This window comes from Crocuta crocuta, unplaced genomic scaffold (assembly GCF_008692635.1).
Source record: "Crocuta crocuta isolate KB4526 unplaced genomic scaffold, BGI_CrCroc_1.0 scaffold32, whole genome shotgun sequence".
Taxonomy (NCBI): Eukaryota; Metazoa; Chordata; class Mammalia; order Carnivora; family Hyaenidae; genus Crocuta; species Crocuta crocuta.
The window spans coordinates 9798786-9823333 of NW_027529424.1; the positions used below are offsets into that span (position 1 = coordinate 9798786).

Sequence of the window (24548 nt, forward strand, 5' to 3'; positions counted from 1 at the left end):
GGGCGCCTGGGTGGCTCAGTCAGTTGGGCATCCGACTTCGGCTCAGGTCATGATCTCGTGGTTTGTGGGTTCAAGCCCTGCATCGGACTCTGTGCTGACAGCCAGCTCAGAGCCTGGAGCCTGTTTCGGATTCTGTGTCTCCCTCTCTCTCTGACCCTCCTCTGCTCACGCTGTCTCTCTCTCTCTCAGAAATAAATATAACATTAAAAAATTTAAAAATAAATAAAAAATAAAAAGCAGTAAATGATGCAAAAATTGTCTAATAAAATTCAACATGCACACCTAATATTTTAAAAACAAGAATAAAAGGATGCTCAACATAAAAATAAACCCAAATACAACTAATTTGCATTTCATGTTTATATCTCTTCCATGTACTGATTTTTTTTAAAAAAATTATGGTTTAATTAACCAAAAAAAACCTCTTTTTTTTTAATAGTTTTTTTTTAAATGTTTTATTTCTGAGAGAGAGAGAGAGAGAGAGAGAAAGACAGAATGAACAGGGGAGGTTCAGAGAGAGAGAGGGAGATATAAAATCTGAAACAGGTTCCAGGCTCTAAGCTAGCTGTCACCACAGAGCCTGACGCGGGGCTCGAACTCACAAACTGTGAGATCATGACCTGAGCCGAAGTCAGAAGCTTAACTGAGCCACCCAGGAGACCCCCCCCCCCAAAAAAACCCAACTCTGAATAACTATATCCAAGACAAAGACCTCAAGCAAGATTAATATTTGACTAGGATTTTGTTTGTTACTATCAAGTGACAGATTTCTCTGTTATTTTTCCATTAAATGTAAGGAATTAAGTTAAGAAAATCCTTATAACAAAAACCTGTCTTCGCCTTTAGAATATAAACCTCTATGTTTGTGAAAGATGCAGAAAATCACAAAATACAGCTAGCACAGGAAATTCAGTTTATAAACTATACTCACCATAAATCACTTCAGATGTAAATAATTATAAAATAGGTTTTCCCTCATATAGAAATAAATGATAAATCAGAAAAGTTAGGTCTATTTATTTAGAGCTTGCTAGAGGCAAGGGAGTCACCCTCCATCACTGTTCAGGCAGACCCTTCCCGCGTTAGGGTAGAGAGTGGGAAGTCCTCATCGTGGAGAAAAGGGACGGCTTCAGGTGTGCCCCGAGTGGAAGCTGTGGGCCTGGGAAGCTGGCGTGAGTGCGCTTCCTCTGTGATTGGCTGGGATCGCACATTTGGCTTGCTCTGATTGGTTTAAAGTTGGAAGTGAGGATGAAAATTAGGGAATCTGACAGTTATTGATGAAGTTGTGGCCACTGAGGGTTGATCGTTACATCAGTTATTGTTCAGCTTTCTGGATTCTAAGGCCGTTCTCCATTTGTATATTCATTCCACCTCTCACCCTTGATCCACTTACAGAAATACCACGGATAGCTATTACAGCTACAAGAATGCACAGGCTTAAATCAAATATGAGGGCTTTGGTAGTTCTCTAAGTATAAAGTCAAAGTTTGTTTCTGTTTTGACAAGGAACACAAGGGAAAACGGCTACAAGAAGAAAGATGATAACAAACAAGCTTCACAGAAGAATCAACACCAGAGTAACGCTAAAGCTGAATGGGAGAAACAGCAATTAGCAAAGCATACAAGAGACTTTTGGGCTTTTGGGAAAGTACAGTAGTTCCTTATGTTTGAGTGCCAAAAGAAATAAGGAAGGGCCTTACAGAACAACCCTTAAAGAGTATGGACTTGATCTTGAATAGGTACGGTGGCAGCTATCAGCCACGGAATTCTAAGTAACAGGGATGAAGTGGAGGAAGGCAAGACTTGTCAGAAAGACCAATCGGGAGGAAGCCCCGCCACTGCTTACAATAGATAGTAAGGGGCCGGCGCAATAGCAGCCAAGTTAGGAGCAGCAGATTAGAAAAAGGGTTCAATGACGAAACCGATAGATTCTTCCTTTCCTCCCTATGCCGGTTCAGTTCAGTGTCTACCAAGGATGCCGACACTGTGAAAATACAATTCCACTAATAATAATTAGAAACATATGCAGAAAGGTCTTAAGATATTTAAAGCAAACATTTCCTAAATAATTGTGAAAGATTAAAACACGGTAAACCTTTTATTACTCTTAAAGCTCAGAATTTTTTCCCTGAGGGCCTCTTTAGAGGGGCAAGATAACTTAACCATTGGTTTTTCTTGTCACTGCAAAAAAAAGTAACAATGAAGAAAATGGTATGATTTTTGATAAAACACTCCATGAGGTTTAGGTTAAACCAACATGACATCCAAAATAATTATAACCCATAAGACTAAACAGTGACAAAAGATCACAGGGTAAAACAAAACCTTCTTCAGACCACATGTATCCATTGATCACACTTTTTTTTTTTTTAAATGTTTTATTTATTTCTAGGAGAGAGAGAGAGAGACAGCGTGAGCAGGGGAGGGTCAGAGAGAGAGGGAGTCACAGACTGAAACAGGCTCCAGGCTCTGAGCTGGCAGTCAGCACAGAGCCCGACGCGGGGCTCGAACCCATGAACGGCGAGATCATGACCCAAGCGAAAGTCGGACGCTTAACCGACTAAGCCACCCAGGCAATCACACTTTTTAAAAACACTGCTCTATCAGATACTATGTGGTTAATAAAAACATCAGTGGGGATTGGGCTGAGAAGCAGCAATTATGATTTCTCAGAAGATTATTTTGAATCCAATGCAAATATTCACTACAAAGTAGTAATCATGGTGGCACTTAAAATATTCAGTAAATACTTCCTACGACAAGTGCTGAGGAGAACACAAAACCAAAGTTATTCATTTCTTTGGTCCCTAGAATAAACCAAACTGACCTCAGAATGAATTTGATGTTTGAAAGCTGAAAAGAAAAATAGCTCGTAGGAATTTTAAATAGGTCAGCTGGAAATATACTTCCAATTAGATGGTAAGATTCTTTCCAGTACAAGCTGTAATCAGTTTTACAGTAATGCTATTTTTTCCCAATTCAATAACAGGCACCTATTTTGAATACCCATGGAAAAAAATAATCCAATAAACACATTGTGCCCAGAAATCATGTAAGATAGTGCCAACTTTTAAAAATCTTGGGAAAGACATGCAGTCATCTTTCATAGGGGTCAGGCTCCAAATGTAATAATGGCTATTTTAGATCCTTGTGGGAAAAAATGTTTGATTTCATAAAACAAAAAGGTTATAAGTGGCCTTTCTAGAAGATACTAAGTAGAGTCCATTTAAAAAGGTATTAACAGTTGAAATGAGAAATGACAGTCCTCCATCTTTTTAATAATTTGTGTCCAATCTCTTTTTTTACATATTCAAACAATTACAACACTTAAAGCAGAAAATAAATTAATACAGGAAGGAACGAGCTTGGTGTATTAAACCGTGTTTCCTATTGATCCCATTGTCATTATTCCTTGGCCTCTAACATCGTACTTCCTTTCCTACTTTTTGGCGTGGTTTTGAACAATGTAAATTAGTTTTACACTAAACTAGCTTTAATCTAAACAAAACATAATTATAATCATAAAGTTGATGTTCAAAAAGAGAAAAACTTCATCAATTCACTCTTAAACCAAATTATGTTTTCAAAGATTATGATTTGTGCCATGGCCCTCCTCTATCATGGCACATAATTAAGAGCTGAATTGAATTATAAATAGTGGAAAGGTAGCTTCGTGAACATTTTCATAAAAATGTACTGGACAACATAAGTGAGAAAATTCTTCCAATTAAAAAGGAAAATCACAAAAATGTAAAGATACGGGTTTATAATAAGGTAGATATTTAGGGGTTTACAATGAAAAACAACCAAAATGAGTTAGCAAAGTAGTGTTTTTAAAAAGCCAGCAAAATAGAAGGACTGAAGAAGATAGGAGCACAGCAGACTAGGTCACTGACGTTAGCAGTAAGAAGACTTGAGGCACAGGACACCTAAAATACGAGAAAGTCTAAGTGAAAACCGTTTGCGATGTCTCTAAAGCTGCCACGGAGAACTGGTCCCCGCGTGGGAGGGCAGGGAGAGAAGCCAGCAGTGCGGAGGGAGATGGGTCCCCGCGAGAGAGAACAAGGAAGAACCCAGCGGTGACAAGGGAAATCGGTCCCACACCGCACAGTGCAACTCACGGAATGCCTCAGCCGAGTCACAGACTACCTACAAACACCTGGAAGTTAAAATTTCAATCTATAGACGCCAAGGGTACCACGAATGTAGAAAGAATGATGAAAACTATTCTCTGTAGTTAACATTTGTTGATATTCGGGGTGCTGAACTACTCAGGTTCTCAATTTCTTTGTGAATTAGGCAAGAAACAATGACAAATATTATTGAAACAATTCATTTATTTGGGTCAGTTATCTGATGTGGTGGAGTTGTCTGGACTGCTCAGCATCTTTGCTATTAGGAAATTGTCTCTTTCATTTCATAAAGGTGCTGCAGGAGGTGAACTCTAGACTATATCCTTTACCCTACTGGGGTTTTCTCAACTTTGTTATCTGTGAGCCCCAAATAATAGATACATCTTGGATCTTCTCTAGTCTAGAACAAAGCTGAGCATCTAGAAGCCAGCACACACACACATTCCAGGTATCAGGACATTCTACACCAATATTCAGACTATCACATAGTACCTTTATATTATTTAATTCCAACATCCTTATTAGGGTGCCTTGCCCACAGCACTGAATTCAGGGGAGATGGCACAGGGGATAGTTAACAGTGGCAAGTACTGGTGAGGGAAGAGAACAATATCTAAAAGCATACATATTTGGAAATCAAGGACTTTGGAAAACAGTTTGCCAATTTCTTAAAAAGTTAAACACGGGTGCATGGGTGGCTCAGTCAGTTAAGCATCTGACTTCGACTCAGGTCTTGATCTCATGGTTCATGGGTTTGAGCCCTGCATTAGGCTCTGTGCTGACAGCTCAGAGCCTGGAACCTGCTTCAGATTCTGAGTGTGTCTGTCTCTCTGCCTCTCCCCCACTCATGCTCAGTCTCTCTCAAAAACAAATAAACATTAAAAAAAAACTTTAAAAAAACGTTAAACATAAGTTTACCATATGACCCAGCAAATCCACTTCTAGGAATCTACCCAAGAAAAATGAAAACCTGTATCTCTCCCAAAGACTTCTTTATAAATGTTCATAGCAGCATTACCTATAACAGCTGAAACTGGAAATAATTCAAATCTCTAACAACCAGTAAATGGAATAATAAAAATATGGAATATTCATTTCATATCATGGAATTCTATTTAGCAACAAATGAAATATTCATGCATGTCATAATATGGATGAACTGCAAGATTATATATTGTATGATTCCATTTATATGAAATGTCCAGAAGTATACATTTATACAGATGGAAAGCAGATCAGAGGCTGCCTAGCCCTGAGGGTGGACGTGGGGCCTGATTACAAACTTGGGGTAATATCTGTGGATATGAAATGAAATTTCTAACAGTGGATCGTGGTGATAGTTGTACAGCTGCATACATTTATTAATAGTCACTCAACTGCACACTTACAATGGGTAGATGTTAAGATATGCAAATTGTAGCTCAATAAAACTTAAAAAGTAGTCATTTGATGTGGAATCAAATAGTTTAGGAGCTATCGTGGGTATCCTTTTATTTTTAGCAACTATACAAACGGTAATAATGACAATCCTAGGTTATAAAAAACTGGCTCAACTACTTGTTTATATGTCTTAATTTAGTTTAAAACATAATTGGAAAAACAGCCTATCCAAAAAGTTAAATCTCCTTAAGGGGAGCAGGGATCCTTAGATCTGAGTTTATACAACAGCTAGCCTGGCTTAAGACTGTACCTTTAACCCTGTATATTACTGTATATTATTCTACAAATTCATCAGTTTTACTGGAAAAACAAAATTTAAAGAGTAAATCCCATCACTACTGGTAGATCATAGGCATCGTATTATCTTTCTACCATTGGAGAACCCTACTTCCTATCTATTAGAAGGAAAATGTTATAAAATCCTTAAAAGGATTAATATGGATTTTCATTCTTACCATACAAGTGATGTATAATGTTCAATAGATTCTCCTTAGGCTCCAAAGGACAGCAATAAAATTATTTAAATGTTATTTATATTTAAAAAATTGTAGTATTTGCAAAGGAGAGCTCCTTAAATGTGGTCACATGAGTGACAGTAATTATTCTGCTGGTTGATATTACTCATATATCTCTGTAGAGACATTCTGTGGAGGAAGCATGGCAAACATGGAGTTTAGGAGTTAGGAAATGCAGGACAAACCTTTCCCAGTATCTAGCTGTGAAATTTCACAGAACTTCACATGCCTCCTCTATAAAATAAGTTGTGCTAAATGCTAAGGCCCTCTCTTTCAGTACTAAAATGGATGAGTCAGTTTTTTTAAAAATAATAACAGCAGCAAATTTATTGAATGCTTATTATGTACATAAAAACAGAAGTTTATATGAGTTCTATGCATTGACTCAATCCTTACAGCAACTCTATAAGGCAGGTCCTATTACGACTTCCACTTTACAGATGAAGAGGCTGATGGCAGCTATCAATGAAACTGGTCAAGGCCTCAAAGTGGTCAGTGGCAGAATCAGGATTTACATCTGGTTAGTCCAGCTCTACCACACTGGAAAACTATACTACCCCACCTCTACAAGAGCTGACTACAGAGCTAATTGCTAAATACTCTGATACACTGTAAATAAGTGATAGTTCTGGTGTTTCCTGCAAACAATACAAATGATACCCAATATTCTTGGAATATTTGCTAGGTCTAGGTACTGTTCTAATGCTTGACATGAATTATGTCATATAATTTCCACAACCTTATGAGACGGATACTATGAAATGAGATTTAAAGAGATTAAGTTCTCAAAAGCCAGAGTCTGAACCCAGGAAGAAGCATTACTGTAAAGCCTAAACTCTTTAAAAACTAAAATTTTATTTGGTTGTGGGTCTCAGTCTAAAATAATGTACATTTCCGGAGAAAACAATGAATTGGATTAAAGGTGGGGCCAGAAGAGACTCATCGTCAGGGAAACTAGACCATGAAAGCAGGCCAAGCTCTGACTCCGTGGACAAGCCCCTTTCCCACTACGCAGAACAGAGGACCCAAAGGGACAAAGGATTTGACAGGCCCATGTAAAACCCACACAGAAGCTGACACCCTCCTGGAGTCCAGGGGTCTCTATATTCTTCCTGCCAGAGCCTACAGCAGTGGCCACACAGATGATACGTTGCCCCAAAATCAATATTTAGCAGAGGCGAATCAGGTTCATGATCCTTTATTTCACTTGCTACAGGCTTTAAAACAGTAAATCTTACATCTCTCCTAGGTTCTGTCCAGCCTAGCAATCTCTATCACCTAGTTCATCCTCTAATCTAGCCTGTTTCTTGGTTGGTGGGCCAGGATTAATAATTAGCAGTGGGTGTGGCTGGAAATGAGCTCCAGACCTGTGGAGCTCTGTGGGTCACTGTGATTAAAGGGCAGGTCTTGGGAACAGCAGCATTCATGCATGTTTATGTATATGTGTGCAAACACATGCACACTCACCTCCCACCCCTGACCCAGGCTGATTAGTTTCACTTTAAATTCCTGATCACACATTTTAGGCGGGTCTTCGCTGTGCCCAGCAACTACATTTCCCTTGTCATTTCCTCCCCTACTCTTGGAAATAACTACTTCAAACCTTTCTTTACTCTTCCAACACTCCCCCAACCTCACACCTCACTTTCAGTTTAGGACTCTGCACCTTATAATATTATATCCTGCACACTTACACTGTCTAATCTACCAACATACCATAAACTTTTTCTTCTCTTTTGTTACAATGTATAAGCTGATTTAACTAATTCCAAATTCTCCATTTAATACACTGGGTTATATCTTCTCTACTCTGAAAAGCAGCCAGAGACAAAACACATTAATTAAAAAAAAAATTAGATATGAAATGTAAACAGATAAAATGTAACCATTTGAAGATAAAAATTGCCAGAGGATGATCCTTTCTGAGTAAGAGAACATAGGTGGTGTGATGATGTTGTCTTGAGGAAAAGCAATATGGTAATCAATGGATTTGTGAACTGAATTAGCTATTCATTTTCAGAGAACAGAATTTTACTTGAGAGAGAGCCACTAACAGACAAACTATCATCATTTAGACGTGGGTATCTTGCAGGCACTTACTCTACAATAAAGTACTGCTGCCAATGATGAAAATTTGTGCTTTCAAATGAAAATTAGAATTTTGGAAAACTGTATCCTTCATTGTGGGCACGACATCTCAACACTGAAAAGCTCTTCAGGTGAGACCAGTGATTACATAAATGATTGCGATTTTTTTTTTAAATGTTTTTTTTTTAATTTATTTCTAGGAGAGAGAGACAGCGTGAGCAGGGGAGGGTCAGAGAGAGAGGGAGTCACAGACTGAAACAGGCTCCAGGCTCCGAGCTGGCAGTCAGCACAGAGCCCGACGTGGGGCTCGAACCCACGAACCGAGAGATCATGACCTAAGCGAAAGTCGGAAAGTCGGACGCTTAACCGACTAAGCCTCCCAGGCGCCCCTAAATGATTGCGATTTTTTGACAGCATGTGACAGTATGTCAATATGTATCAACGTTTGGAAGATCTGCTTAACTCAGTACACCAGTATTTTCCAAATGACAAATACATGATGTCTCAAAACCATGGCAGAGATTCAAATTTTTTTATAAAAGGCAGATTTTAATGTAACAGAATGAAAAGTTCATTGATACAATTTGTTGGAGGCCGGCTCCGGCAGGTCCAGGGGTCCCTGAAGGATGGACGGTGTCGGCGAGGGAGGGGTGAGAGCCCCGAGAATCTTTCTGGTCACCACGCAGGCATCTCTGCTCTGACTGCGGTTCAACTTTATTTTGTAATTAAGTGTTTGGGGGATGGCACAGAAGTGGCATTTGCCTTAGACAATGATTTCTGATGACAAACTTGTTTGATATATAAGAAGTTCCCCGAACATAGATTTGTAGAAGACTCCTGTATAACCTTTATCAATAGTGACTGAAGTAGGTGATTTAGATGCTTATCCTACGGGGAAGGAAGATATCTTTAGCACACAAGACAATGTTTTTAGCAAAAAAGGGTGAAGTTAGTTCTTTGTGGGCAGGGGTCAATAGCTTGTTTGTTTTAAGGAGAAGTATCAAGACAAACAGGTCTTTCAGGAAACACAATATTTGCTCCCATAATCACAAAAGAAAAAGTTCCTTAATAGGTTCCTTCATAGGGTGCAATCAGCATTTTCAAGGCCAGAATAAGTCACTCCAAATACTGATCACAAATGCCTGCGGGGTGGCTGTGCTCCAAGCAGAAACAATTGGGTTGGGGGTGGATATCTGTCCTTAAGTCTAAATTAGGCTCTTTGTCTCAGGGCCAGATTCCGTTGTAACTCTTGTGTTCTTAGCCCCCTTTATTATCTAAGTCTTGGATCTGCAAGGCCCATAGGAAGAGCTTTTGACAATCATCCACAGTGCTTTCATCTGAAGTCTCTTTTGAAAAGGCAGGAATATGCCTTTCCTTATGAGCAATCTGTGTGGGGACTATCGGTCTGATCTGGAATATTGTGAGGCCTGGTCAATACCCGCAGCCTCATTTCCAACATGAGCCAGTAGTAGCAGAAGGAGATACCAGTTTTCATTTCTCGTGGCAGGAGCTATGCAAACGCTGCCATTTCCTCGCTGTGACTGTCGTCCAGTGAGGCCAGTGCGGCTCCCAGCAACAATTTCCAATTGCAAATTTCCAACTTGCAAATAGATTCCAAACTGCAGCCAAACTTTAAGAAACTACCACTTGTCAAGTTCTGGTGTATTATCAAAGAATATCCACAATTGTCTGAAAACAGGCTATTAAAGGACTCATGCATTTTTTGAACTAAAAATCTGTTTCAGGGCAGATTTTCTTTATATACTCATGTACTTCATTCTCTATATAAAATACTTCATCTTTACACTGCAAGCAGCAGATATAAGAATCCTGCTCTTTTGTTAAGTTAGATATTAGAAATTTATAAAACTTTTTAAAAAACTCCACTTCTCACTAATTTTTGTTTTTGAGAATCTTTGTTTTAAAAATATGTTGTTTATGCAAATATAATGGGTCTGTTTGTTTTAAAAAATTTACAATGTAAGTCCTGATGCCACAAGAAAAAGAACGGCTGCTCTAGAAAACCATGCACAGGTGCAGAAAGAAAATGCACACCTGAAAAAGAAACATATACGAAAAAGAAACATATACCTTTTTGAGATAACACATAAACTCCATCAGAATTATAGAAAAAGACTTAAAACGATTATAGTTAATGATATTTCACTAAAGTGTCATAATGTATTTAATTTCCTACCACTGTTTTTTCTCCACTTTTTACTATAAAGACATGTTCTGATGCACTTTTTTAACACATATACCCACATATACTTGTACAATTACTTTAAGATAAATTCCTACACATACAATTCTTGTTTTACATGTATGCACTATTAAAATTTTGCTTTATCTGCCAAATTTCTCATCCAACCTACATGTAACGGGAGTACCAGGAGGAAAGGAGCAGAAAAAATATTTGAAGAAATAATACCTAAAAACTTCTCAAATTTACTGAAAAACAATAACCTACATATCCAGAAAACTCAGTGAACTTCAAGCAAGATAAATTCAAGGATACCCACTGATAAATCACGGTAAAAATGGTCAAACATAGGAGTAAATCTTGAAAGGAGCAAGAGAAAATGGAATTGCTACTGACATGGGAATCCCAGCAAGATTAATGGCTGACCTGTTAGCAGAAACCAGAAACTGGAAGGCAGTGGGATGCCATATTCAAAGTGCTCAAAGAGAAAGATGATCAACAAAGAATTCCAATTCCAGCAAAACTAGCTTTCAAATATGAAGGGGAAATAAAGACATTATCAGATAAACAAAAACTGAGAAAATCTGTTGTCTGTAGACCTGTCTTACATACGAAAAGGAAGTAGTCAGGCTAAAAGCAAGTGAGTCTAGTTGGTCATTTGAATCTACCCAAAAAGACAAAGAGCACAAATAAAATCAGTTTAAATGAAAAAAACAATCAGTAAAGAAATTAAAATGCCATTAATTAGAAAACATTAACTTAATGCAAAGAAAGCAATAAAGGACAAATAGAGAAACCAAGGTCATATATAAAACAAAAAGTAAAAGAGCAGGCATAAATCAAACTAATCAATAGACAACATTAAATGGGAGTGGAGTAAATCTCCCAACTGCAAGACAGAGATTGTCAGTCTGGATTTAAAAGAAAGAAACATAATCCAACTATATACCATTGATTCTTGAACAATGTAGGGGTTAGGAGCACATCATGAACTACCCCCATGTGGTCAAAAATCCACATATAACTTTTGACTCCTCAAAACTTAACTACTAACAGCCTTCTGTTGACCAGAAGCCTTAACTATAACATAAACAGTAGGTCAGCACATATTTTGTATGTTACGTGGAGTATATACTGCATTCTTACTATAAAATAAGCTAGGAGAGGGGCGCCTGGGTGGCTTAGTCGGTTAAGCGTCTGACTTTTGCTTAGGTAATGATCTCGCGGTTCGTGGGTTCGAGCCCCGTGTCGGGCTCTGTGCTGACTGCCAGCTCAGAGCCTGGAGCCTATTTCAGTCTGTGACTCCCTGTCTCTGACCCTCCCCTGCTCATGCTCTCTCTCTCTCTCTCCTAGAAATAAAAAAATAATAAAAAATAAAATAAAATAAGCTAGGAGAAAGGAAGTATTAAGAAAATCATAAGGAAAAGAAAATGTATTTACAGTACTGTAAAAAAATCCACTTCTTTGTGGATCCATGCAGCTCAAAACCACATTGTTCAAGGGTCAACTGTACCATCTATAGGAGACATACTTTAGCTTCAAAGATACAAACAGCTTGAAAGTAAAAAGATAGAAATCATGCAAACAGCAAACCACAAGCCTGGCCATATTAATATCAGACAAAACAGAATCTAAAACAAAACAAAACACAATTACCAAAGGTAAGGGAGCCATTTTATAATGATAAAAGGATCAATCAGGGAAATATAATATTATAAATATATATGCGCCTAATAACCAAATAAAATACAGATAGCAAACACTGACAGAAATGAAGGGAAAAACAGACAATTCAACAATAGCAGCTTCGATACTTCATCTTCAATAATGGTAGAATAACTAGAAGATCAACAAAAAAATATAATACTTGAACTCTATAAACCAACTAGATCTAACAGCCATCTATAGACGCTACTTCTAAAAGAATATACATTTTCAAATCCACATGAAAAGCATTCTCCTTGAGAGACTATATTCTAGGGCATAAAACAAAAATTAATATATTTAAAAGGATATAAATAATAAAAATATGTTCTCAATCACAGTGGAATGAAATTGGAAATCAACAGCAGGAAAAAAAATTGGGAGACTAACAAATATGTGGAAAGTAAACAATGCACTCATAAATAATCAATTGGTCAAAGAAGAGAGCAATGGGAAATGACAAAATAATCTGATATTAATGACAATGAAGACACAAAATATCAAAACATATAGGATCCAACTAAAGTAGTGCATAGGAGGAAATTTACAGCTATAAACTATATTAAGAAAAAAAATTCAAATAAATAATCTTCCATCTTAAGACACTGGATAAAGAAGGGCAGACTAAACCTAAAGCAAGCAAAAGGACAGAAATAATAAAAGTTAAAAGTAGAAATTAAGGACACAGAGAATAGAAAAAGAGAAAAAAAAAATCAAAGAAGCCAAAAGCTGGTCCTTTGTAAACATCAACAAAATGGACAAATCTCTTGGGGCGCCTGGGTGGCTCAGTCTGTTAAGTGTCCGACTTCGGCTCAGGTCATGATCTCACGGTTTCTGGGTTCAAGCCCCATGTCAGGCTCTGTGCTGACAGCTCAGAGCCTGGAGCCTGTTTCACATTCTGTGTNGACAAATCTCTAGGCTGACAGACCAAGATAAAAAGAAGACTCAAATTACTAGAATTGGAAATAAAGGAGCATTACAACTTATCTTACAAAACAAAAAGGGCTGTAAAAGAATACCATGGATAATTGTATGCCAACAACTTAAATAGTATAAATGAAAGCAGCAAATTCCTAAAAGACACAAATTATTGAAACTGATTTAAGAAGGACATCTAGAACAACAAAAGAGACTGAATTAGCAATCAAAAAAATATCCGCAAAGAAAAGTCCAGGTCCAGATGGCTTTACCCCTGGATCCTACCAAACATTTAAAGAATTAATACCAATTTTTCACTAACTCTTCCAAAAAATGGAAGAGTAGGGAACACCATCCAACTCATGAGACCAGTATTACCTGATACCAAAACCAGACAAGGACAGCAGAAGAAAACTACAGACCAATATACCTCTTGTGAGCATCGATGCAAAATCCTCAATAAAAAATTAGCAAACTGAATCCAACAGTATAAAATTACACACCATGATCAAAGAGGATTTATACCAGCAAGGCAAAGGTGTTTTAACACCTAAAAATTAATACACCACATCAATAAAATAAAAAGTAGACCAAAACGGGGGTTAGGGAGAGAGAGAACATTTGATAAAGATCTAAAAGGCTTTCAAGATGAAATCACTTAAAAAACTAGGAATAGAAGGGAACTTCCTCAGTCTGATAAGGGCATCTACAAAACCCCACAGCTAACATCATAAAAGTGAAAGACTGCAGGCTTTGCCCCTAAGATCAGGAACTGGACAAGGATCTTTCCAGTCTCAGTAATTCTGCTCAACAGTGTACTAGAGGTTACAGTGAGAGCAATTAGGAAAGAGAAGAGAATTAAGGTATTCAGGTTGGAAAAGAAGAACTATAACTATTTATATTCACTGATGACATAAGCTTGTATGTAGAAAATCCTAAAAAATTCACCAAAAAGCTATCAGGATGTGTTTAGCAGCAGTGCAGAATACAAAATCTACTTACAAAAATCAACTGCATTTTCATACACTTGCAATTAAGAAACAAATTCAATTTACAATAGCGTTCAAAAGAAAACATATTTAGAAACATATTAAGTAGTACAAAAGTTATACTCTGGAAACCACAAAATACTGCAGAAAGAAGTTAAAGATCTAAATAGTTGGGAAAACATTCTTTGTTCATAGATTGGAACACTTAACATTGCTAAAATGGCAACACCTTCCAAAATTGATCTACAGAGTCAACGTAATCCCTATCAGAATCTCAGCTGACTTCTTTGTGAAAACGGACAAGTTCGTCCTAAAATTCATATGGAGTCACAGGAGACTCAGAATAGCTGAAACAATCATGTAAAAGGAAGAACAAAGTAGGACTCGTATGTCTTGATTTCAAAACTTACTACAAAGCAATAATAATCAATAAGGTGTGGTGCTGGCAGAAGGAGAAACACAAAGATCAAGGGAATAAAACTGGAAGTCCAAAAATAAACTAAGATACCTGCGGTCAACTGCTTTTTCGTAAGGCTTTCCCCCAGTTGCTGGGACAACGGGACAGCCACAGGAAAAAGAAACAGTACCCGTACTTTACGTCCTATATAAAAATTAAATAGTTCTTTTTTTTTTTTAATGTTTTATTTATTTCTGAGAGAGAAAAAGAGGGAAACAATGTGAGCAGGGGAGGGGCAGAGAGAGAGGGAGACACAGAATCTGAAACAGGCTCCAGGCTCTGAGCTGTCAGCACAGAGCCTGACGAGGGGCTCGAACCCACAAACCATGAGATCATGACCTGAGCCGAAGTCGGACGCTTAACCAACTGAGCCACCAGGCGCCCCAGGTTTTACATTTACATAGACTTATACATCAGTCTTTTTCCTTATGATTTCTGGATCTGATATCAGCTTGAATAGTTGTTTCTTATTCCACTATTAATATTACTGTCATATTTTATGTATTCTTAGAGAGGTCTCACAGCCTTTCTGGAAGATGGAATTCGGATTAGTTACTTCACTCCCGAGTTCTCCTCCAAGGCTCTTTGAACCTCACTGCTGCCATCACCCTTTTCTCAGCAGACCTTACTTCCACCCTCACACAGAAAAATGAGAGCCTGGCAGGAAAGATCTCAAATTCTTGCTCACAACCTACCCCTTTCCTCAAACTTACCTAAAAGCATACCACCCACAGCTCTCAGCCAGGCTAAATTCTTTACTCTTGCTTTGAATTCCCTCCTTTTCTGCCTCGTGGCTAACCATCTCTTCTCTTCTGTCTCTTCCACCCCTCCGTCTATTACCCAAAGATAACAAGTTTATCCCTTAAGAGTCTGCTGCACAAACTTGTGTCGCCTCCCTCCATTATTCTTTCTTGCCTTCCTGCTTCTTCAAAGTGTAATCCACACTCAGTATTTCTTGTTTTCCAATCTCATCGCCACCTATCAGATTCAAACGCTGCTCGTTTTTCATTCAGGCTACTGCAGACTGACCTCCCACCAAGTCATCATCTGTACTTCGGATTTTTAATTTGGTACCCAGAGCCGGCCTGCAAGGGACCACAAATTTGAAATTTTATGTATATCGGCACGTTTTAGAAATAGTTTTATAAGACTTAAAAAGAGTGTTATGACTCCCAAATGCTACCTATTTTTCTCAGTGAGGGAATGACCTTTTAAAATGAAAATACTACGATCATGTCATTGCCTTGTCTTTCAGTATTTCCCCATCACCTTGGATAAAACCCAAACTCTCATGGCACTCAAAGCTCCTTCATGATATGGCTCTTTAGGATAATCTCTCATCACTATCCCTAAATCCGCCCCGTTACACAATTAGCCCCTAGCCACAGCCAACTAGGAGTGATACCTAGAACTCATGTTTGTTTGCCTCAGGACCTTTTCACATGCTTCTTTCTCCCCTACATGAGATCACCCCTTTACACCTCTCTAACCTGGTCCTCCAAGACTCAGAGATTTCAACAGGAAATCATTTCTTGTTCTTTTTGTGAGTGTTCCTTTTATTTGCAGTAGCATCCTGTTATACCTCTACAGTGACTTTTATCACAGTTATTAATTTATCTTTCTTTTCCATAAAATTATAAACTCTTTTGAGTAAGGATAGTATTTTCCAACTCCATAGTTCTAGTGTCTGGGATTCACATATTTCTTGAAAAATCATACCTCATTCTCTTCTCAACCCATTGCAAACATTGTAAATTCAGTATTTTAATTAGTCTGTGGAAATGATCTAAGATAATATGCTCTTCTCATTATCAGACTTAATGGTCTTTTTGTTCCGTATCTAAACTTCCACTTTCTAAGCCTTCCTTCTCAGTAGTATCTGACAGTCTACCGTATCCTCTTTCTTGAGAGCCTTTCTTCATTGGGCCTCTCCGGTACGGTTCTTGGTTCCTTTCTTACTTCACCAGCTGCTCCTTCTGAGTATCCTCTTTACCCCGACCTTTAAATGTTGGGGGGCCCTCAGGAGTTCATCCTCAAACTCTTCTTTATAATCACAAGCTAGATGATTTCCCAGTTCCATGATTTCAAGTCTATTTGTTGACAACTCTCAAATTTATATCTGGCTCCACAGGTGGGTTTGCTTTATGAAATTTCAGTGAGCTAAACGCTTAAGATCTGTGCACTCTTTAAGTGTGATAGTTCAATAAAAGGTTAAGAAAAAGAAAGCAAAAAAGACAGCAATGAGTAGACTAATCAATCGCTACGTTATACACCTGAAACTCATATAACACTGTCTCTTAATCATACTTCAATTTAAGAAAGAGAAAAGAAAAAAAAATTGTGATGAACTCTTTAAGAGGATTCGAAACCCATTCCCAAAGCAAGCTTCTGCCCTAGTCTTCCTTTTCTGAGAAGAGTAAAGCCCAGCGCTCAGGCCAGAAGCCTTCGTGTTCCTTCTGCCTTTTTCTGTTAACTCCACACTTAATCCCCCTGCAAATCCCATTTTCAAACACATCCCAAAGACGAATATTTTTCCCGTCTCCCACTCTCATATGATGTCTCGACTACACCAGCCTCTGCTTCTGGTCCCTGCTTCTCTCGTCACATAACGGTCAGTGGTCCTTTTCAAACACAGGTCACTCCATTCGGTCTTGCTCCCCAACTCACTACTTCAGATCTGAAGTCCTTCCAGTGCTATCGCAGGTACGGCACCGTCTCGCCGGGCCGCGTCTCTGACCTCTGCCTGTGCCCTTCTTCCCGTTTCACTCCACTGGGTCATCTTGGCTTCTCCGCATTTCCTTAAACACACCAGATGAGCTTCTACTTCAAGGCCTTTGCACTTGCTGCCCCCCCCCCCCCCAGGGCTTAGAGCCTTAATCTCTTCAGATCTCAAATGTCATCACCATGGGAGGCTTTTCCTTTTGTTCTTTTAAATAAAAACAGCAACACTGGTGAGGGGAGGGGGCGCTGGGTGGTGTAGTCAGTTAAGCGCCGATGGCTCTTGATTCAGCTCAGGTCATGATCTCAGGATTCGTGAGTTCAAGCCCCTGTAAGGCTCTGTGCTGACAGCGTGGAGCCTGCTCGGGATTCTCTCTTCCACTCTCTGCCCCTCCCCTGCTCGCTCACTCTCTCTTTCTCTCTCTCAAAAATAAACATTAAAGAAAAAAGAAAAGCAACACAGCCCTCTGTGATCTCTATCCCCTTGTCCATGCCTTAACTCTCTTCCCAGCTTGACCACCCGATGCTGTATGTACAGATTATGGCCTTTCTCCCTATTTCTGAGATTCTCTTTTCCGTAACTAGTCTTTCCATCTCTCAGGCTGAGATGCCTTCTTTCCCTCTGCTCTCAACACTTGTTAAATAGAGACTGTAATCACTACAGAGATTTCACAAAGGTGTAAGACAAGAAGGACCCTAAACTACAGAATAATAAAAATCAGTTTCTAATGAAAAACAACAACAACAACAACAACAAAAAACACAACCACCCAAACCCCTAGATCTCTGCAGAGTCACTGAACAAGGGGTTTATGCGGTCACCTACTAGGCGGCTCAGCCGGATGGGCCTCCGACTCTCGGTTTCGGCTCAGGGGATGGTCTTGCGGTTTGTGGGTTCGCGGGGCTCCGCGCTCACTGTGCCGGGGCGCCTGCTGGAGGCCCTCTGTGTCCTCCCTGGACCTCACCCGCGCACCCCCCAAAATAAATAACCTTAAAAAAACCTAAAAACAAACCCCCCAGTGGGTTGATAAATGCCTTGTTCATGAAAGTCAGGTGTCCTACCTCTGAAAAAGGGGTCGGCGCATCCGGGCATGACTAGACTATGAAGCACGAAAGGGGCCGTGCTGTACGCAGAGCAGCGTGCGACGCGGACCCCGGGGCTTCTGAAAGCACGCGCAGCTGCGGAGCTCTTCATTAACAACCAGCAAACGGTTAACACACCCCCGTGCGCATGGGCGCTGCGTACACCTGTTTACAACTTGTAGGACGCGGTGCGATTAGAATCCCCATTTCGCAGATGCGGACCTTAGAGGTGGAAGGTGCGCGGCCAGTCCCTGAACCCGCCGCCTCCTACAGGGAGGCTGCCAGGACTTCTGCACACCCCCCCCCCTTCCGGACACGGCCCTGAGACCCTGTGGGGCCCACCCTTTCCACACACGGCACAGACCGGGGACAGACCAGGCCAGGGACCGTCCCCCGCGATCTCTCCACCCGCGAGGCTGCGGCCGTGAGCCGGGCGGGGTTCAAGGACTGGCCGGTTCTCGCGAAGCAGGGGGCCGNGGGGCAGCGCGCGGTTGCTGGGAAACGTGAAGTCCCGCCCCTTCGGCGCTCCCTTGGAACCAGGCGGGGCTGGAGGCTGGATGGCCTTGGATTGCGTTCAGACCCCGAGGCCCGGTACCTGTCTGACTGTCCATTAGGGCTTCCGCCGCAGGCCACGGCACACTGGGAGCACTTTAGATCTTTCTTGGTATTGGCAGAGAAGAGAGATCAAGAGTAATGACTAGGGGCGCCTGGGTGGCTTAGTCGGTTAGGCGTCCGACTTTCGCTCAGGTCATGATCTCGGGGTTCGTGGGTTCGAGCCCCGCGTCGGGCTCTGTGCTGACTGCCAGCTCGGAGCCTGGAGCCTGTTTCAGTCTGTGCCTCCCTCTCTCTCTGACCCTCCCCTGCTCACGCTCGCTCGCTCGCTGTCTCTCTCTCTCTCTCCTGGAAAAAAAAAAGTAATGACTAGACTGGTGTTGGGTTCCTGGCCGCATAGGCGCTAAATTATTCATGGGAGATAAATCCCCAGTTACCAAAGGCGGTGGAAACGTGTTCTCAGGGCTGTCTCTAGGAAACCAGTAAAACCGAATTATGAGCCGTCCTGTCCAGCAATAGGGAGGGACGGTCTCTCTTTAGCAATAAAGAGAATGAAGGTGCATTCTCTAAATGTATGAAGGAGGCAAAAAGCACAGCATCAAATAAAGGACTTCCTCAAATAAAAAAGACCATTGTTAGATAGCACATTCTTTGATTTTAAATATTGCTTTTTATGTGTCAGAGGCTTTAAAAATAATTTCTCATTTGATACTATGATTCCAATTCTGGGAATCTGTCCTAAGGAATAAAATTATATATACATCGAAGGGTGGTGGAATACACCAGCTGGGAACATGACATTAGGATTATTTTGAGCTGCAGGCACTTTAAGAACTCCAGATACAAGAAGGGTGTTCTGATCTCCACTTTTCTTCCTGAAAACTGGAGATAAAACTTCCTGTGAAAGCTGCCTTCCCTGTCCCAGGAAGAAAGGAACCTTCTGATCACCAGAGACTGGGGGGATAGGCATGAGGAGACTTCGGTACAAACAGCACTTCTTAAAATAACTCTTGTCTTCCTTTGGTCTCCTCCTATGTTTTAGCTACTTTTCCACAATTGCCTCTCTTCATCTGACCAAGTATGTAAGCACTAAGGTTTTGCCACTTCTTTGGCAAAGAAGGGGGGAGCTCCCATGGCCATGTGAAATTTTATTTGCTTTTCCCCTGGTAATCTGTATTCTGTCATTTTAACTCTCACGCCCAGCCTGACACACTGAGAGGATGGAATTGGAATTTTGTTTTTCCTGCAACGTGAAAATATTGACATTGATGTTTATAATATCAGCAAAAGTAAAGACAATCTAAATAAACAATGATAGGGGAATGGTTAATTATGATTGACTCACTGGAAAGAATTTTTTTTTTTTTATGTTTATTTATGCCGTCAGCACAGAGCTAGACATGGGGCTGATCCCACTAACTGTGAGGTCATGACCTGAGCGAGTCAGACACTCAACTGACTGAGCCACTCAGGCGCCCCGTGGAAAGAATATTTTCAGTCAACAAAAATTAACTGTGACGTGTATAATAGGGTAAGTATCTGTAATTTTTAAATAAAAACATGGAATATAGAGTTATATTCAGTATATCGTGAGTTACGAATTAGAAGAGATTTAACAGAGGAAGAAGATGAAATCAATGTATTAAAATATCTCTAGGTAGTCAGACTATGCATATTAGATTGTTATTATTTTTACTTTCTTGCATTTTGTAATTTTTTAAATCATGAGATGCTGAACTTGAATTACATTTATAACACAAGGAAAAATCTGTGTTGTAAGAATCATGTTGTGATATTCCACTTTATCCTACCCTCCCCCCAAATTAAATAAGAAAGTATTGCTTTGCAGCACTTAGAGTAAAATAGTACAGAAATGCTGTCTAAAGAGCTGTGTTGGTTTTTTTTTTTTAAGTTTATTTACTTAAGTCATCCCTGCGCCCAACGTGGGGCTTGAACTCATGGCCCCGAGATCAAGAGCCTCATTTCTCCGACTGAGACAGCCAGGAGCCCCTAAGTAGCTGGTTTCCACCCAAACATCAGTTTGGTGGGTGTGGAGCCCGCTTGAGATTCTCTCTCTGCATCTCTCCTGCTCGCAATCTCTCTCTCAAAATGAATAAACTAAAAAAAAAGAAGAAGAAGAAGAAGAATGAAACTTGGAAAGAAAAATGCGTGGCCAGGAAAAGCATTACTAATTAGAAGTAGATTGGGGTTAATTTCTTTCATGCTTAGACTATCTTATGAAGAGGCCACTGAAGTTTGAAAATACTGAATTCTGTTAGTAATGGGAGAGGAGGATGGAGGGGGAACAAGGTAGGAATGTGGGCACTGTGGGGGGGGGATGACCACAGGAAGTGACTTCGGCTGTGGCAACCAGGGCCGCCAACGGAGAGTTAGCAAAGATAACTTCAGAAACGTCAGTGTATCAATCAGAATTGTTTCTCAGAGCTGAAGAAGTTTTGTTTAACCAGAATTTCTCACTTAGAAGGTTTCTTCCTCTCAATGACTTAGCCAGCGAATTGATTAGCCTATACTAAAAAATACTTGAGAGGAACTTTATAAACATGACACTTTTTAAAAAAAATATTTTTTTTTAAATGTTTTATTTCTAGGAGAGAGAGAGAGAAAGAGACAGCGTGAGCAGGGGAGGGTCAGAGAGAGAGGGAGTCACAGACTGAAACAGGCTCCAGGCTCTTAGCTGGCAGTCAGCACAGAGCCCGACGCGGGGCTCGAACCCACGAACCGCGAGATCATGACCTAAGCGAAAGTCGGACGCTTAACTGACTAAGCCACCCAGGCGCCCCTAAACATGACACTTTTATACTTGCAAGTTTTCTTTCCCTCTCTTTCAGGGCCTAAGGACATCCACCCCTTGTGTCAGTGAGAGCTCTACCAGAGAAACAGAGCTAGGATTTATAACTTTATGTATGTGTTTATATAGAAATGGAGATTTCTATAGAGAGAGGTTTAATTACATGTTTATATGAGGTAATGAAGTCATACATTATGTATCTGGAGATGTATTTCATGAGCCGGTTTATGTGATTGTGGACACTATAAAATCTGAAGTCCGTAGGGCAGACTGGCAGGCTGGTAACTCTTAGGTAGGCCTTTCCACTGATTAGGTGAGGCCCATCACATTATCAAGGGTAGTATTTATGTAAAGGCAACTGATTGTCAGTGTTAGCGGTATCTACAAAATGCCTTCACAGCAATACATGGCTTAGTGATTGAATCACTGAGCAGCATAGGCTATCCAAGTTGACACATGAAACTAATCATCACAGCAGAGGACTTCTCCAGACTTGAAATTCCAATTATTATTACTTGAGGAAACTTTATTCCTTTAAGATTTAGTCTTCTAAGGAATAAAAGAATTACTAAAGGGGGGCACCTGGGTAGCTCAGTCAGTTAAGCATCTGGCTTCGGCTCAGGTCATGATTTGCAGTTTGTGAGTTCGTGCCCCACGTCAGGCTCTGTGCTGACAGCTCAAAGCCTGGGGCTACTTCAGATTCTGTGTCTTCCTCTCTCTCTGCCCCTCCTCCACTCACACGCTGTCTGTCTGTCTCTGTCTCTCAAAAATAAGTAAACATTAAAAAATTTTAAAAAGAATTACTAAAGGAAAAAACAATAGGATACATTTCTTAAGTTGTATTACAAAAGAGATTTTTCTAATTTTGCTCTCACTGAAAATCTAAGCTAATCATAGCTTTAAGTGAGGTTGAGTATTAAGAAAAACAAATTAGGGGCACCTGAGTAGCTCAGTCAGTTAGGTGTCCAACTCTTGGTTTCAGCTCAGGTCATGATTTCACAGTTTGTGAGTTCAAGCCCTGCATCGGGCTCTGTGCTGGCAGTGTGGAGCCTGGTTGGGATTCTCTGTCCCTCTTTCTGCCCCTCCCCCACTCATTCTCTCCCTCTCTCTCTCTCTCAAAATAAATAAAACTTAAAAAATAAAGAATAATAAAAAAAATTAAACATACTGAATGTGTCAGTGGCCAGAAATGAGATGCTCAGATCTTCTGATTTTCCCTTATCCTGTCTCAAGCTAAAAATATCAGAGACCAATCGGAGAAATTTGACACAGCAACAAAAGAAACATGACTCTGATTTTATAAATTGGGACTGGCTTACTCTTTGTCTTTATTATATGGAACTATCAGAACCCTAAAAATTCAAGGGATTATTGGCAGGTAGAGACAGACAGGATTGATTAATTTCATGAAGATCAAATTGTGTGACAAGTAGAATTCATAGATTCAGGAGAAAACCGCTGGAGAGCACTTGACTAAGGGACCTCCCCATGTGGAATCAACAGATACAAGATAAGGAAGGGGTTTGGGTGATGGAGTGATGAAATGGGGAGGCACATTTGGAGCAGGTGCGTCAGTTGGCGTCTCCCCCCTCCTCTGCTTGTGGAGTGCACTTGCCCACCGCCTAATGCAGTGAGTGGGATCCAGGAGCTGGAGATACGGAGTAGTGCCTCAGGAAGCTGAGGATTCCCAGGAGGATGTGGAACACTAAACCAANGAAGTCTCAGACAAAACTGTATAAAAGAAAAAACAGCAATTATTAAAAGATTTAAGGAAAACCTTCAGATGGAGACAGACCTCAAAATCCGAAAGGGGGAAGAGTTAGAACACAAGGAAAGAGAGTAAATAAAGCCAACAGAAGAAGACTTCAAAAGGGAAGGTGAGATGCCAATTCAGCCATGGAAAAAAACCCTAAAATTCTGGTCATTTAAAATATAAATAAACCAAAAGACACGTCAATAGCAGGACCAACACAGATGAAAAGCAAATTCACTAGTTAAAAGTTGTAGCTGAGGAATTTTTCAAGAACGTGATGCTGAGAGCCAAGAAAAGGAAAGTATGAAGGAAGAGTTTAGAGTCAAAAGGGCAGAATTAAAAATTTCAACTTACATCCAACAGGTCCAGGAGAGAGGACAGGCAATAAGGAGAGGAGAAAACAAACAAACAAATAAAAAGCCAAGGCCCCAGAAAGAATATGACCTGAAGATTAGAAGTGTCCTCCAAGTATGGAACAAGCCTATTGAAAAAAGATTACATGTAGATACATCATGGAAATGTTCATGTTAGAAGAAATAAAGAGAAGAATCATAAAAGCTGTCAGAAAAAAATAGGCTATCTACCAGGAACAAAGAATCAGAGCAGTGCATTATTTTTCATTGGAAAGAAGAAATAATGGTCAACATCCTCGGAGTTTTGAGGAAATACAATTTGGAGCCTAAAATCTCATGTTTGTCAAACAAATTTATTTAAGGGTGGAAAAAGAACACATTTTTGGATATGCAAGAAGCTATCAAATGTACCACTTGCATAATTGAAAGAATTATTTGCATGTATAATCCAGCAACATGACTAACAAATCCAATAAGAAAGAAAGAATAAATGGGATACAGGAAGCAGTTGTGTGTAAAGAAGGCAGTACAATTTATATTTATGCCTCAATCATTGTTGATGGCTAATGTAAAATATTTATTTTAATGACACTTTGGCACTAAAATTCCAGATTTTATCAATTTTGCAGAGTGAGGATGAAGATGGGCATTAAAAAGAGAAGGTTCAATCAATCTTTCAAATTGGAGGAAAGTAATTTAAAAGAAAATTATAGTCGGTGGAAAACAAAGTAAGACAAGAGTATACCTGGAGGGCACCTGGGTGGCTTAGTCGGTTAAGCGTCCGACTTTCGCTTGGGTCATGATCTCGCGGTTCGTGGGTTCGAGCCCCGCGT

The 24548-nt window shown here is 39.9% G+C and overlaps 1 protein-coding gene across 1 annotated transcript in view; it reads right to left on the bottom strand.

Moving 5' to 3' along the window:
- NET1 (neuroepithelial cell transforming 1) overlaps window positions 1-18265 on the bottom strand; it is a 58215-nt gene extending 39950 nt beyond the window's left edge. Inside the window, exon 1 of the mRNA XM_077758543.1 lies at window positions 18228-18265. Within this exon, the coding sequence (XP_077614669.1) occupies window positions 18228-18250 (23 nt within the window). The 5' untranslated portion in view covers window positions 18251-18265. The remainder of the gene's footprint in view (window positions 1-18227) is intronic.
- Between the last annotated feature and the right edge of the window lie 6283 nt (window positions 18266-24548).